The sequence below is a fragment of the Myxocyprinus asiaticus genome, chromosome 18, assembly GCF_019703515.2.
Source record: "Myxocyprinus asiaticus isolate MX2 ecotype Aquarium Trade chromosome 18, UBuf_Myxa_2, whole genome shotgun sequence".
In the NCBI taxonomy this organism is placed as follows: Eukaryota; Metazoa; Chordata; class Actinopteri; order Cypriniformes; family Catostomidae; genus Myxocyprinus; species Myxocyprinus asiaticus.
The window spans coordinates 33,672,565-33,689,262 of record NC_059361.1 but is presented as its reverse complement, the minus strand read 5'-3'; the positions used below and the strand labels follow the sequence as shown (position 1 = coordinate 33,689,262).

The window sequence follows — 16,698 nt, the reverse complement described above, 5'->3', positions numbered from 1 at the left end:
AATCTACAAGTTGGAGCACTGCACACAGAAACTATTCGCCTATATATCATCCCATCGCCTCATTACTCCGTAATCTTAGGACTACCTTGGCTGCAAAGACACAACCCTCAGATCTCTTGGAGCGATCAGCAAGTTACCCAGTGGTCCAGCACCTGCATTTCCACTTGCCTAAAGCCCATCTCTCCCAGGAATATTAGAGCCGCTGCTGTTCGAGTTGAACCTACTACAGTTCCCAATCTACCTCCCTAGTATTTTGACTTAGTTGAAGCCTTCAGCAAAACCAAAGCCTCGCAACTTCCTCCTCACCGCTCCAGTGACTGTGCCATAGAATTACTACCTGGTTCCTCACCTCCACGAGGCAGGATTTTCCCATTGTCCCAACCTGAGTCCGAGGCTATGAAGTCATACATTGAGGAGGAACTTTCCAAGGGATTTATCAGACCCTCAACCTCACCAGCATCAGCCGGATTCTTCTTTGTGTGTAAGAAGGAGGGAGGGCTTTGCCCATGTACTGATTATCGTGGTCTAATGAAATCACTGTAAAGTTTTGCTACCCCCTGCCTCTGGTTCCAGCTGCCCTTGAACAACTCCGTTCTGCCAAGTATCTCACCAAACTTGATCTTCACAGTGCCTACAATCTCATCCGCATTCATGAGGGGGACGAGTGGAAGACAGCTTTTTCAACCAGCACAGGGCACTATGAATACCGGGTCATGCGTTTTGGATTGGTCAATAGTCCATCAGTGTTTCAGGCCTTCATCAGTGATGTCTTCCAAGACTTGCTGAATCAAGGGGTACTCGTTTATATCGACGACATCCTCATCTACTCTGACACTTACGAAGAGCATGTCAAGCACATCCGAGCTGTTCTGCAACATCTCATCACCCATCAAATGTATGCCAAGGCTGAGAAATGTGAGTTCCATCAAACATCAGTATCGTTTCTAGGCTATGTCATCAGCCCAGAGGGTGTGGCGATGGATGATAACAAGGTAAGAGCAGTTTTAAAATGGCCACAACCTACTACGATAAAGGAATTGCAATGTTTCCTGGGTTTTGCCAATTTCTACAGGCACTTCATAAGAGGTTTCAGTACTGTGGCCGCGCCTCTGACGTCAATGCTTAAGAAGAAGAACTTTTGGCTCTCTTGGTCTCCAGCTGCTCTCCAATCCTTCCAGGATCTCAAAGTATGTTTCACCACTGCACCCATCCTTCACCATCCAGACCCTGATCACCCATTCATTGTCGAAGTAGATGCCTCTAACACTGGTATTGGAGCCATCATCTCCCAGTGTACGGTACACCTCCTAAACTCTTCCCATGTGTCTTTTACTCACGCAAACTCTGCTCCACTGAACAGAACTATGATGTTGGGAATTGAGAATTATTAGCCTTGAAAGCAGCATTCGATGAATGGCATCATTGGTTGGAGGGAGCCAAACATCCTTTCCTCGTCTTGACAGATCATCGGAACCTAGAGTACTTGCGTTCAGCCAAGAGACTCAACCCTAGACAGGCAAGATGGGCGCTATTCTTTACATGCTTCAACTTCACAGTCACATATCGTCCCGGCTCTAAAAAGTCAAGGCCGACGCTCTCTCTTGCCAATATGAATACTCGCTTCAAACTACTACCGAAGAACCCATCTTACCACCTACAATGATCATCGCTTCGGTACAATGGGATAGCATGACAGAGGTAACTGACGCTCATTCCAAAGATCCACCACCTCCCGACTGCCCTCCTGACAGAACCTATGTCCCACTCCCATTACGTAAGAGGGTTATCCAGGGGGTCCACTCCTCGCTCAGCTCTGGTCATCCGGGTATCACCGCCACTCTTCAGTTGGTATGCAACCAGTTCTGGTGGCCCACCTTGCAGGCAGACACCATTTGTGACATCCAGAACTGTTCCAATTGCAACATCAACAAATCATCTAAACAACTTCCGTCTGGGTTATTGCAGCCTCTACCCATACCTCAACGTCCATGGTCTCATATTGCTATAGATTTCATCACGGATCTTCCTCTTTCTCAGGGTCACACAACCATTCTCACGGTAGTAGATCACTTCTCTAAGGCTTGCCAGTTAATTCCTTTATCCAAGTTACCTACTGCCTTTGAAACTGCTGAACGTCTATGCAACTATGTATTCAGATTCTATGGTCTACCTGAGGACATTGTTTCTGACCGAGGGCCTCAGTTCACCTCCCGCTTATGGACAGCTTTCTTCCATCAACTGAACATGGTTTGCGGAGGGAATTCTGGGCATATTCAGCCCAGAGTAGATAGCGGCTCCAGTCGGATTGATTCTGATTGCAGTAGGTTCTGAGGAAGTGGGTCAACTTCTGATTCACGTGTAACTTCTGGGTACCATCCACAATCCAGCGGCCAAACTGAATGCGTGATTCAGAAGTTGACCTGCTTCCTCAGAACCTACTGCATTCAGAATCAATCTGACTGGAGCCGCTATCTACTTTGGGCTGGTTATGCCCAGAATTCCCTCCACAAACTTCAACTGGTCTAACTCCCTTCCAGTGTATTCTTGGTTTTCAGTCTCCCATATTTCCTAGGTCAGGGGAGCCCACGGACCTTCCTGCCGTCAATGACTGTTTCCTCAGAAGCGAGGCCACCTAGGATCAAGCACACGTCCATCTTCAACGGGCTATTAGGAGACAAGAAGAAGCCAATCGTCATCGTCTGTCACGAATCCCGCCTCTGTAGTCCCTCCCGCTCACCACCAGAGGGCTCCATCACCTGCGTATTAACTCTAACTCTCTGGACTCCATTTCCCATAATCCCCGTACCTGGCACTGATTACCTCCTCACTTGTTGCCTATCTACTCAGCTATTTAAGACTCACTCTCACTCTCTGTCATTACGAAGTCTTGATTTGCCCTGGCTGACATTTCTGAGCGTTATTTGTATTTACTGCCTAACCTGTGTATGATCCTGGACTGTTTACCCTGTTTTGACCCTTTGCTGCCTGCCTACTGTTACTGCTTTGTTTACCTGGATATTACCTGTGATTGCCTGCCACCATGCCCTGACCTCTTGCCTGTTTTGTGACTATCTCTCTGATTTACCTTGGATACTACTATTGCTGGTGATTGACCCCTGCCTGTCTATATTACTACGTTTACTGTTAATAAAGCTGCACATGGATCCCAACTCTGCTGACTCATCATTACAGATACATTGACTGTATTTATATGATAGCCTATGTCGGTGTTAGCTAGCCAGCTTTATCAATAGCTGTTAGCTAAATTTGGTGGATGATGACAGTAGCTGTTTATAAAATAGACTCTACATTATAAATATGTTGACACAGTTCAGTATTGATGTTATTCCATCATAACTGTCATTTTGATATATCGATGCGCTATTGTTTTATAATAATAGAATGTATATATTTTCTGTATAACCAAGTTACGTAACACTAATGAATGGGTATTTTTGCATTATCTTGAACATTGTCAAGCATTAATTTCATGTGATATTGTAGTTTAGCTAAAATTACACAGATCAATCCTTATGGCACTATATTTCACATGCTTTGCAGTTATGTAAGCTTACCTGTCCAATAAGAAGAACGCCAATTCAGGGTCAGTTTTGATCCCCAAAACCGAACGAAGGTCCCTCCAGGAATCAAATGCCCTGCCGATGATCACTCTAGTTTTCGCGCGACCACGATCACGTTCCCACTTAGCCAGACGGGATTCAGTAGATAAAAAAAAAATTTTGTTTTGTTTTTTTGGATTACTCAAGAGTTTGTGTAGGAGTCGGTGTTGTGCTGGGAGCCGGCCATTTGCTGGATTCCATCTCTAAGATAATGTTACCTAGTGTTGCAGTTTGTTGATGCTGTTGAACAGCGGAAGAGAAGCACTGAGCCAAGGCTCTCGGGAGTGCGCATAAATGTCACATCCTTTGGATTTTCCCAGCAAAATTGACCCGCTCTCTTTGCATGAAAATCAGTCTACATGCTTTAATAGGCAACCTAGGAAATCCGGGAAGGGCTCGTTTTTTAAGTTGCGTTACAAGCCGTTCACACATTGGCAAACAAAAGATGAATATTACATGAACATTGTTACATACTGCACCTTTAACATTCTCTCATCATTTACTCATCCTCATGCCATCCCAGATGTGTATACTTTCTTCTGCTGAACACAAATAAAGATTTTTAGAAGAATATCTCCATAATATATTATGTCGTAAAGTAATCCATATGACTCCAGTGGTTTAATCCATGTCTTCTGAAGCAGTATGATAGGTGTGGGTGAGAAACAGTTGAATGAACACCTATCATATTGCTTCTGAAGACTTGGATTAAACCACTGGAGTCATGTGGATTATTTTTATACTGCCTTTATGTGCTTTTTGGACCTTCAGAGTTCTGGCCTCCATTTACTTGTATTATAGGGGTGTCAAACTCGGTTTCTGGAGGGCCACAGTCCAGCAGAGTTTAGCTCCAACCTTAATTAAACACACCTGAAGCAGCTAATCAAGGTCTTCAGGAGTGCTTGAAGATTACAAAGAAGCATTTTAGAGCAGGGCTGGAACTAAACTCTGCAGGGCTGCGGCCCTCCAGGAACTGAGTTTGACACCCCTGCATATGGACCTACAGAGCTGAGATATTCATCTAAAAACCTTCGTTTGTTTTTAGCAGAAGAAATAAAGTCATAGGCCTAAACATCTGGGATGGCATGAGGGTGAGTAAATAATGAGAGAATTTTAATTTTTGGGTGAAATACCCATTTAATAAATGCCTAAATATTGTTTTTGATATCTAAGATAATATATCTAATGTAAGATAATCCAATTGTATTAAATAAAAAAAGTGTGAAAGCAAGTTTCATTTATTCGAAAAATTTTAAACATTGCATTTGGCAAAAGTCCGTTTGATAAGTTAGAGATGATAAACAGGGTTCGAAATGAAAAAGAGTATTGTGACACTTTGTGGAACATATCTACAGTTAATAAGATGAACTACACTTGTGGTTACTTTGCTAGGACACCTATTTAAACTTGAGGGGGTAACTGACTTCATACATCTATTAAACATAACCTTTGCACATGTTGAAGTCCGTTCTAAGAAAATATCTATCCGCATTTGTTTACACATCGCTTTGATATTCCGTTTCCTAATGCAGTAACACTAAGGCAGTCAGACTTTATAAGTGTGGCTGAAGTGTCCAAACTTTATTACATCAGGCCGGTTCGTCTCAGTGCACTCGGTTATGGATTTGCCATGATTCGAATGGAATGTGTGTAATCTTGAACGGGCGCAACTACCGGTTCACACGCGAGGGACGCGGTATTACAGTCAGTCAGAGGCGAGTCACTGCTGTGAATGTGGATTAAACTGCTGAGTGTGCGTGGTGTCGGACAGACCGCATGATTTCGTTTCATTCTCAGAGCAAAAATCTGCACCTTCGTGCGGCTGCCGCCTTCGCGTGACTAACCGAGCAGATTTAGGATTGTCCCGAACACCAAGCCCACCCCTCAGACCGTTCTCACGCGAACACACGGGCGGGCGACAGAGAAGCTGTGCTCGGAATTGAATTTTAGCGTTCTGCATACTTCTTGTTGAAAAAGCACGTGAAACAGTAGCATTGTGCAAATGTTTCACAACCTGTTTTGTCTTGTGGAGCCCTGCAGCACAATCAGTAGCGCTCAAGTACATCATCACCGCAGCAATGTGTTCCTTTTAACAGATATTAGCCTATAATAAAGATTATTTAGCTGCATCATCATAATAGCCTATTATAAAGTCACTTTTAAACGTAGCACAAACTTAGAAAAACAAACTCACCTTCTTTGTATGCAGTTAACATGCTTTGCTTTTTTGTTTGAACTTTTATCGCCACACTCTAATTATTGATTGAACCATAATTTCTATAGAAATGTCTGAAATTATGCAGTACTGCCACTTAAAAAACAACATTAAATCATGTAAATCTTTGCATAAATCAGTTTTCAGCATAATAAACCTTTAGAAAAGGCTTATGTAAAACCCTTTATCTAAATACTCTGTTTGATCATGACATGCAGTGGCCCCCCAAAAAAGTATTTGGGGATAGTTCACCCAAAAATGAAAATTTAAACAGATATTATAATGGCATTATTGCTTATTGGTGCATTTAGCATCATCATAGTATTATTAATAAGTCACTTTTAAACTTAAAAACACAATTCGCCAAGTAGCCTATAACATATTCTGTGTCATCCACATATAAAACTTGCACATTATTATATAAACATTAAATATGTTTTTCTTTCTTAAAAGAAACAGAATAAATCACAAGATTAATAACAATGTTTTAATCTACAGTACAGTAGGCCTATTAGTAGTTTTTTAGTAGCTTTAATCTATTGACGGTCCAAATATTTTATCATAATTTCTGTTTTCCAGTTTTGTGTGCATGTGTCTTTCTGTTCAATTAGTAGCTCACTTAGTAGTGCTCAGCTGAAGGTGAAGGTCATTTTGTGGGGAGAAAAAATTCATGTATAATATACAAGGAAATATACAAGTTCATGAAACTTGTACATTTCAGACATCATGTAACAGAGAACACAGTGGAATCATCTTATTATTGCATCTCTGTTTGCCAGTATAATGTGTCCAACAGCCTTAGAATATCCTTGAACATTTCTGAATCTTTCTAGATCATTCCATGTGACAGTTTTCAAACTTGTCAGTGTCTGCCAGTGTGTCTTTGCCCACTTTCACTTGCGACCTCAGCAGCCAGGGTGACCTCAACTCTTAATAAAGCTAAGAAAAAAGATATTTGGTCTCTGTGTCTTCCAACACAGTCCAATCAAATAATGAATCAAGAAAGAGGCTAGGTTTGGAATGGAATAATAGCCTATTGCATACTGCCTATTTTTTTTTAAATAGCATGTGAAACATTTATGCATTATGCAACAATTAAGATTTTTTTTATTGTTTGTTTGTTTATGTGTAATTAAGCAAGTTAATTAAGTGAGTGTCCAGTTATTATATGCTGTGGCTAATAAGTATTTATTTTAATCTTAGAGTATACTAAGTATAATAGGTATTCCATTATGAACAAAGCCACGAACACATTGCAGACCAATGATCGAATTGTGTCAGAGCTCTTGGGGGGTCACTTGAACACTTAGCCTGGTCTCATGAAAATGAATGAGCATTGCAACGTTTTCACAAAACTTTGTAAAAGTTTCATAACACATTTGGCTTCATTTTTCAAGTGAAATATCCAGCAGGAGGAGCCAAAACCAAGCTAAATGAGGTTGTAATCAGACGAAATTTTTAAAGATGAATTTTAGATGGAAGTTTTAATAAAACATACCTCCCTAACCTAAAACTTTCCCCTAAACTTAACCAATAGGCTGTGTCTCGTTTGGAAGGCTGCGTCCTCCGGAGGTCGCATTTGTCGGCCGCATACGTCATCGAGGCTGTCTCTTTCATATAAGCGAGAAGGACACTTCGAATGTGACCTTCTTTCACTGGAATTCAGAGGATTCATGAAGTGTATCCTTCGTGGGCACTCACAACCCACAATTCTTTGCTTCAACGGAAATGTAAAAAAATATATAAAAAAATAACGCCAATTTGCCTGTAAATATGATGTTCAAACGCAAGGAATAATATATGATTAAAATAAAGTATTAGACTAAAAGTACACCTGTAAAATCTATTTTCTTTCCTGTCTACATCTTTATAACTCTCCTGAATTTTACCTCATACCTTTCCTTCAAAAGGGAATTTGTTCCCTTTTCACTCAAAGCGCTCCCGCCTGTTAAAGAGTGGAGTGCTGTCATAGCAACCATGTTACGAACCGTTTCCATTTGTCCTACGAAGACCGTCTCGTTTAAATGAGATTTGTTTAAAGGAGGACGCTCCGTATACTGCAGCCTTCAAAGGACGCATCCTACCTAGCATGCAGCCTTCCAAAAGAGACACAGCCATAGTGTCCAAAAAGATAAATGAAACTTTAGCAAAACATACATCCTTACCCTTAACCAACACCTGACCTTAGCCGATAGTGTTTTAAAATGCAAAAGCGAAATAAAAACCAAATTTGTGAAGTAACCATGTCAATTCGTGTTGCTTCTCTGACTCTGCCATGTTACGTGTCAGCTTGAATTCTTGCATGGTTCCACGGTCCTCTGAGTCCAAAGTCCAACGCACTATGAGGTGCGCTACTGTGCAAGCTAATCATATTGGAATAAGTGTTTATATGTACGCGGGTCTGTAATTCAAGCGTTAAAATGTATAATTTTTCAAAAGATGCGTTAGAGTAAAAGTGTCTCGATATTATAACATAGCAGGGTCTGAGTAATAGAGAGAAAAATAAGTGTTTATAAATTCATAATCAGCCATTAAACTCATGATTTGAGTGAAAGTGGAGAAAACACACAGCTGTTGTAGCGCGTCTGGTGTTCATTTCACCTGGAAACTGCAGGTAATTGTACCTGGAGACACGTATAACAAGGTCAACCCTTTTCTGTTTCTAGTATTCTAGTTTTGATAAAACACCAGGGAACCCCCAGTGGCCAATTATTTTTTTTTATTTTTGGCTAAACCCTATAAGAGTTATTGGGGGGGCCTTAACTCTTATAGGGGGTTTACTGTCTACTAGAACATTAAAGACGTGCGAATGCATGCAGTAAATCAGAATTGCTATATATCACACGTGTTCTCTTGGTGAAACTTTCAAACTAATGTAATGTGCTCCGACACAGTGTCATAAATGGTGGTAAAGGGTGAGGTGAACTCGTTTAACCCTCCCTCCAGCATCCTCGCGCACAGCTCAGGCAAGCGGTGCGCTCGCGCTCTCACGCAACGTGGCCAATCTTTAACCCGCGCGCAACAGGTGCACGCACGCGATGCCGTTTAACAAGTGGATCGTAGCGTGCTGCGAAGCATGATAACAGTGTGAGGTTGCGAGATGCTTGCAAAAGGAAACAGACCACAGAACAAACAAATAAACGCAATTGAGCAGCTATAACCTGTTCAAAGGAGCCGATTGTAGTGATAATACACCTATAGGCTAGGGCTAGTTGTCACACTTTTACTCCAGTGAATATTTTTCATGGTTGGTATATTTTGTCCATTTCTGTATAGACATAAACTTAAAAGTCTTGTCAAAAATAAATAAATAAAATAAAACACTTGTTGAACATTTCCACTGATAGCCCAGGGGAAAAAAATATCATAAGTTATCATAATGGGAACCTGCCATTTAACAGTCTATTATAGGCTAAAAAAGTAAGGCGATTTGGAATCAAAAACCAATTTTTGAAACAACAAAAATGTAAAAGGTAACATGCAATTTTTTTAAATAATAATAATTGGCTCACAGAAATTGTAATTAATAAATTTTACAGTACATACAGTATAAAACACCTGACAACTTGCCCCAGTCTGACATTTATGAAAAAAAATGTATTGTCCTGAGAGCATAGTTCAACTTTTGGGTATTGGTGGAAGTTATTGTAATTTAAGAACATTTTTAATTTAAGGTTTTAATCCAGCCTACAAAACCACTGCTAGAGAAAGTGAGATTTTTTGAAATGCTTTTTGCTCAGAACTGTATAGTTACTGACAACTCACAACCCTTGTGACATCACACTAATTTGACAACTAGCCCCAGTCTCACCTAATGTATCCCCTGATAGACCTTCACTATAGTGCAAAGTCATTCTGGGTTTCACATTTTTGCCCAAAAAGGACAGTTTTGCCTTTTGGCACAATGAATGAAATGTATGAAAAATGTGTGAAGGAACCTGTGCAAGGGCTCAGAAACACACACACACACACACACACACACAAACACACACACACACACCTTTGCACGCAATGCTTACAGTACATACTTAATGAGTTATGAGCGCACGCCAGATGAACATGACCCTACAAATCAACACAAAACTATTTATTTCGTTAATTAATTCTTGGGCAAATATGTCTGCAATTATGTTGCAATGAACAATTATACATAAGCACACTATCAGAGAAGATTTATGGCACAGCTGTTAAGACTATGTTTTGTCATACATTAACATCTCTGAAAGTAACATAAAGGAGAGTGTAACATGAAGACCTGTGTAAATCAAGATTCTAAATGTTTTTGGTCTTTTCATTCTTTTTTTATTCATATGCCATGGTATTTGCATGATACTCAACGTACTTACAGGAATACCTTGCTATTACTATGGTATACATGTCCAAAACTATGATAATACTGCTTGTTTTCTCTCTGTCTGTATGTCTTTAATTGTAAATGTATTTTCTAATTTGTTCCAATTTTGCTATTTTTATATGTGAATATTTGAATTTTGTTTCTGAAATTTCTGAAGATGGTTGTTTTGTAAAATATCATATGATTGAGGAAAAATAAATTAACAGTGTTAACACAAACACATTCATTTGTTCAGTGGATTTCTTATTTCTAAGTTCCTATTTTTACATAAACACTATTTATTTATCTATTATTTTATTGCATAAGGGGCTCTTTAAAGCGTTTAGATTCATTTTCAAAATATCGTGGAAGTTTAATTATTATTATTATTATTATTATTATTAAACATACCTTGAAGAGATTGGTGATTTCTTTCTGAATTTTATCCGTTTGTACATTTGTTTTATTAAAATGTTTGGAAAATCAGTTCTTTTTGGAAAATAACTTAATTAAAATATTTATTTATTTATTTAATTGCATAAGGAGCTAATTAAAGAGGTTAGCTCAATCAATCCAATATTGTGAATGTTTGATATATATTATTTATTTTTAAAACGTATTGTGAAGAGATTCATACTTTTCTGTATTGTATCAGTTTGTAAAATATATATATATATTTATAAAAAATGTTTGGGAACTCGGGTCAAGAGCTCAACTTAAACATTTACTCACGCTATTTTTTTTCTTGTTGAGATCAGCGACCAGTATAATAAACTCCGCACTGATCTCACTCTGATCTGTCCCATTCACAAAGCGTCCAGCGCTTCCCTGCTTCATGACGTCACACAGAGATCAGCCAATCGTGAGGAGTTTTTCTCTATAAAAGTTGTATCCGCTGGAATATTGCGGCACAACAATGGAGCTCAAATAATTGACTTTGGATTGACACATTCAGCAGAGAAAAGGGAATTCTTCTTCCACTTGCTATAGGTAAGCTTTAAATCAATACCTCTCTTACTTTTAGATAATATACTGTATGATCACTAGTTCATTTACTAGTGTGCATGCACATTTGATCACATTAAACATATTAATTCATGTTTTAGATTAAAACATTTTCTTACTTTCTCCTTACTTAAGATAATCATTTATCGGTTGGCTATCGAATGTGTGCATGCTCAAACATGTTAAGGTTTTAGATCTAAAGCATAACTTTCCTACCTATTACTTCTGACTTTTTTTTATTTATTCTTCATTAACTGCTATGCATGCTCATTTGATTATATTAAACATCATATCTCATGCTATTAGATAGAAATGGACTTTTTGGGATGCATTTTATGACAGCTGCACTGCACTTTTTCTGAATAAAGGTCTCTCTCTCTCTCTCTCTCTCTTTCTGTGTGTGTATGTATGCCACAGATGTTCACTCTGCCCTTCAGACTGTTCAATTCATGTGCAATTTATTAAGGAAAGTTTAGTTTATCATTATTGAATTCTGTGAAATGCACATAACCAAACAATGTGCATTGCTTTAACTGGCAAAATATCAGTTAGTAGTTGCTTAGTTTATTGCATAAATGTAAAGTGTATACTGCACATGCAATGCAAAAAAGAGAAGAAGAAACAGGTTGCAGACAGACACCAGACACACCTTTTTCAGTATCATTCACCCAAGAAATCTACACACTTTCTTTGTGTCTGTCTGTCTGTCTCTCTCTCTCTCTCTCTCTCTTTATAGGTCACAATCTCCCTCTAAGTTAATTTATCTTTAATTTATTCCACTCTGCTTTGTTTTGAGCAGGAAACCTGTTCACTGTCTGTAAGATAATCTGATTGTAGAGGAAAAAGAAAGGAAAGTAACAATGGCGCTGATGGTTCTGCCGGTGTTGGGCCCCATCTCAGTGTCTGAGAGTCTTGTGGCCATCGTAACGATATGCATCGTGTATCTCATCATGCGCCTCATGCGCACTAAGATTCCAGAAGGACTCCAGAAGCTTCCCGGTCCAAAACCTCTTCCCATAATCGGAAACGTCCTGGAAGTGGGGAACAATCCACACCTCAGTCTGACTGCCATGAGTAAGTGCTACGGCTCCGTCTACCAAATCCAGATTGGCATGCGCCCGGTGGTGGTGCTCAGCGGAAACGAGACCATCCGCCAGGCGCTCCTCAAACAGGGCGAGGAATTCTCTGGGCGACCTGAGCTCTACAGCACCAAATTCATCAGTGATGGGAAGAGCCTAGCCTTCAGCACGGATCAGGTCGGAGTGTGGCGTGCCCGCCGTAAACTAGCACTGAGTGCTCTGAGGTCCTTTGCAACAGTGCAAGGAGAAAGCGCTGAATATTCTTGTGCTCTTGAGGAGCATGTTATCAAAGAGGGACTCTATCTGATAGAAAGATTACACACTGTCATGAAGGCTGATGGGAGCTTCGATCCTTTCCGTCACATCGTGGTATCCGTGGCCAATGTGATCTGCGGAATATGTTTTGGCCGTCGTTACAGCCACGATGACGAAGAGCTAGTGGGTTTGGTCACCATGAGCGATGAGTTTGGGAAGATTGTGGGTAGTGGCAACCCTTCAGATTTTATCCCATTCCTGCGATTCCTGCCCAGCAAATCCATGAAGAAGTTCCTGGACATCAATGCTCGATTCAGTAACTTCATACAGAAGATTGTGAAGGACCATTATGACACTTTCGACAAGGTGGGTGCTCTTCAACATGACCATCAGCTTCTCTTTTATGGTCTGAATTATTCAGTGGTGTCTGTGAAGCTCATGATACATGTCTTCTTATGTGTTTCAGGACAACATCCGTGACATCACCGATTCGCTCATCGACCACTGCGAAGACAGAAAGCTGGATGAGAACTCAAATGTCCAAGTGTCCGATGAGAAGATTGTTGGAATCGTCAATGACCTATTTGGAGCTGGTGAGTTCAGGGTGAAGCTGTCATCAATGTTCTGAAATGAGTGAATTAGACTCAATATGAGGTCTGCTTGATTCTGATGTGATTTAAAGGGTGTTTGTTTATAATTGACAGGTTTTGACACTATCAGTACAGCTCTCTCCTGGGCTGTTGTCTATCTAGTGGCTTACCCCGAGATCCAGGAAAGACTATATAAAGAACTGAGTGAGTATCTATCTATCCATCCATCCATCCATCCATCTAAAAACACAGTACTTTTGCAAATTTTTACACTTAAGTGTTCTAACCAATATAAACAATGTGTATTAATTACAGAAATCTTTCTGCTGTACATATTGCTTGTTACTGTCTCCTGTGTTTGGTCAAATGGCTCATAAAAAAATAAATAAATTTAAATGCTCTCTCTAGATGAAAAGATCGGAATGGACCGTACGCCATGTCTGTCAGACAGATCTGAAATGCCGCTGCTCGAGGCTTTTATTCTGGAGATCTTCCGCCATTCATCTTTCCTTCCGTTCACAATCCCTCACTGGTGCGTTACTGCGAATTCAGATCCCCGTTCACGAGTACTAAAGAAAACAACATGTGAATCAAGATTTAAGAGTTCAGGCAAACAAGCTAATCAATACACGGAACAGTGAAACAAGGACAACTGTAAACATTAAGCAATATTTATCAAAGTTGGTTAGATGTAATGGCATTTTAATGGTGTTATAATGCTATAATGGTGTTTTTTTCTTTTTCTTTTAGTACCACCAAAGACACATCACTCAATGGATACTTCATTCCCAAAGACACCTGTGTGTTTGTTAACCAGTGGCAAGTCAACCATGACCCGTAAGTTAATCAGTGATTTATCAGCAGGCCCCGCGGGATCTGTGCGTACATAATATGTCTGGAATACCCAACATTCATGACACTACACAAGCCTTGCCTCTTGCGTGTTTGACTAAGAATTTTGGTATTTTGGCTAATTTGAGAATTCTCTCACTTACCAATAAGAGTCTAGTACTCCCAACTCCATTTAACACATTTTACCATGTTTAAATCCATTTCCCCCCAAATCAATGCAGACAACTCTACAGATTAAGTTTGGGCCTGTTTATCATGAATGAATTTAGGAGAAATGTGGTCAGGATTTGGTATATCTCTCTTTGAAAAAAAGCTGAACCTGGTGTCTCTTTCTGCAGAAAACTTTGGAAAGATCCATCCTCCTTTAACCCTGATCGGTTCCTTAGTGCAGACGGTACAGAACTCAACAAGACTGAAGGAGAAAAGGTGATGGTTTTCGGCTTGGGGAAGCGCCGCTGCATCGGAGAGGCCATCGGACGCATCGAGGTCTTTCTGTTCCTGGCCATCCTGCTGCAGAGGTTAAAGTTCAGCATTATACCAGGAGAAATGCTGGATATGACACCCGAGTATGGGCTCACCATGAAACACAAGCGCTGTCAGCTGCAGGTCACGCCGCAGCCTGGGTTTGAACTAAATAGCGCTGCATCGTGATCTAAACAAAAGGTCATTAGAGTTCAAGATTCAGTCTGTAAACTTCTCATTTGTGATTCCAGTCCTGTGAAAAGCTCGACATCAGCTCACAATGCCAAAAATTTGAAAGATGTTTGTATCAATCAGGTCAAGCATATGGTGTATTTTAATGCAGTAATTTCAACCATGCTGGACTGCACAGCTCAAACCCCAGAGACTGCACCTTGATTTATCATCTCTTATCATGTATACATCTTCTTTTCAAATGCAGGTTCACTTTCACAGCTTAAACGTGGGTTTAAACTCTTTCATCCTTTCACAACTCATGCAAATGCTGATAAAATATTTGTGCTTCCAAATATAGAGCAGACTAGCGCAGATAACACTGAGTGCCTGTCGCAACTTTGCACGTTAAGCTGCTTTCACGCCAGTCTGTCAAACGATACCTTTGATTGTTATAAGCTTTATAGAGATTCCTCAAACCACTGCTCGTCTTGTGACGACACAAACTGAAGCTATTTTCTAATATTACATTACGATCCCAAAATGTGATCCACGTGTAAATATACAGCCATTATTACCATGTGCCTGTTCTTCTGTTTGTTCAGATTGTTGAAGTTTTATACCTACTGTTTTGTATTTATCAAGGTGCTTCCAGATATCCGATATCGTTATAGATCAATCTAGATTTTCTTCCCTGAATTATTATTTTTTTATTGTTTAATTGTTTAATCTGTGACCTGATCCTCTCTGTGGCAGATGTTTTTTATTTTATATTTGTATAATGAAGGAATTTAACATCTGAAGTTCTAAAGATGTCATTTAATAAATAAATACTGCAACTGTGCTCTCATACCAACTCTGTGAGCAGCTGACTCTGACTAACTTATATAAATAACATTCACTTTACTAAAAACATAATTTGCCAATTCAGATGGTGCTTTAAAAAAAAAAAAAAAAAAAAAAAAAAAAAGGATGCTAGTTTTTTATTTCAGCGGTCACATTCGCCGGTAGTGACGTCATCCTGGCATGACATTGCTTTACAGTGAACAAACATCAAACTCCAGATACACAAACTAATTTAAAACAATTTAATCAAGAGATTCTGAACAGAGACTCGATACACATCACAACTGTTTGCTTTATGTTGTTTTAACAATAAATTGAGGGAACTGGTATGTGATAATATAAATGAAAATAAATATTTACAAATGTACTATTTAACAAAGCACAACATCGGGGCCCGGATTAAACTTGGGGATTTATTTATTGCCATTGTACATGCCACAGGCACTCCTGATTTACACAAAACCAACTGTCACTATAACTTATGAAGTACCATAAAACAGGGTTGCCAACTTTGATTACCTGACTGGAGTAAGATTTTGATGACATGTCCAGGGATGCATTAATGCATGGGCGAAACATTCAAGCCCCGGGGCCTGCAGTACGTTAATGCTGCCCTGGACATGCAGTGTGCATATTTATACTAGTACTATCTTTAATTTCTAACAACACAACAAGACCTAATCAAACCCTACAAGGCAAATAATGATCTGTTTTTTTCTTTGTTTGTTTGTTTTTGTGCTCACGCCAATTAACATGGTATTCAAAGTGTAAAAACACCCATACACTATAGCACAACCAAGGTTTTTCCTGGGTCAAAAATGGACTTCAGTGATGGCTGAGGTACCAAGCTCACCCACAAGCTTAAAATTTGGATACATAATTGAAATTAAATACTAATTAACATAACTTCTTTATTGCATTTCGTGTTTACATTGGAATTCGGGAACCTTTTGAATTTGACAATTTTGTACTACAAATGCAATGAGAAATTAAATAAAACTAACTCAATTTAAAAATACATCTTTTATAGGGCTAGTTATAATTTTCTGACTGTACCTGTGGGTAGACCACTTTACCGAGCTGAGACTGTGCTTCTAGTGAAAATGTACTGTATCTTTCCTTCTGAAATATTGTTTTCCTTTTACCAGTCTTGCCATAATCAGAGTGTCTATTTACACTAAGTGCATGTAGCCCATCTTGTTGGCAGAGGCTATTTACACTAACTCCGCCCACCACTGCTTAGACCAAACTCAAGACAGCCACGACAGAT

General features: G+C 39.5%; 1 protein-coding gene across 1 annotated transcript; it reads left to right on the top strand.

Annotated features, from left to right (window-relative positions):
- The first annotated feature begins 11,073 nt into the window (after positions 1-11,073).
- LOC127455757 (cytochrome P450 1A1-like) lies at positions 11,074-15,438 on the top strand. The gene is made up of 7 exons (XM_051723873.1): positions 11,074-11,158; positions 11,973-12,873; positions 12,974-13,100; positions 13,212-13,301; positions 13,506-13,629; positions 13,848-13,934; positions 14,288-15,438. Exons 2-7 carry the CDS (start codon positions 12,034-12,036, stop codon positions 14,598-14,600), a joined length of 1,581 nt encoding a protein of 526 aa, XP_051579833.1. The 5' UTR covers positions 11,074-11,158; positions 11,973-12,033; the 3' UTR covers positions 14,601-15,438.
- Positions 15,439-16,698: the final 1,260 nt, after the last annotated feature.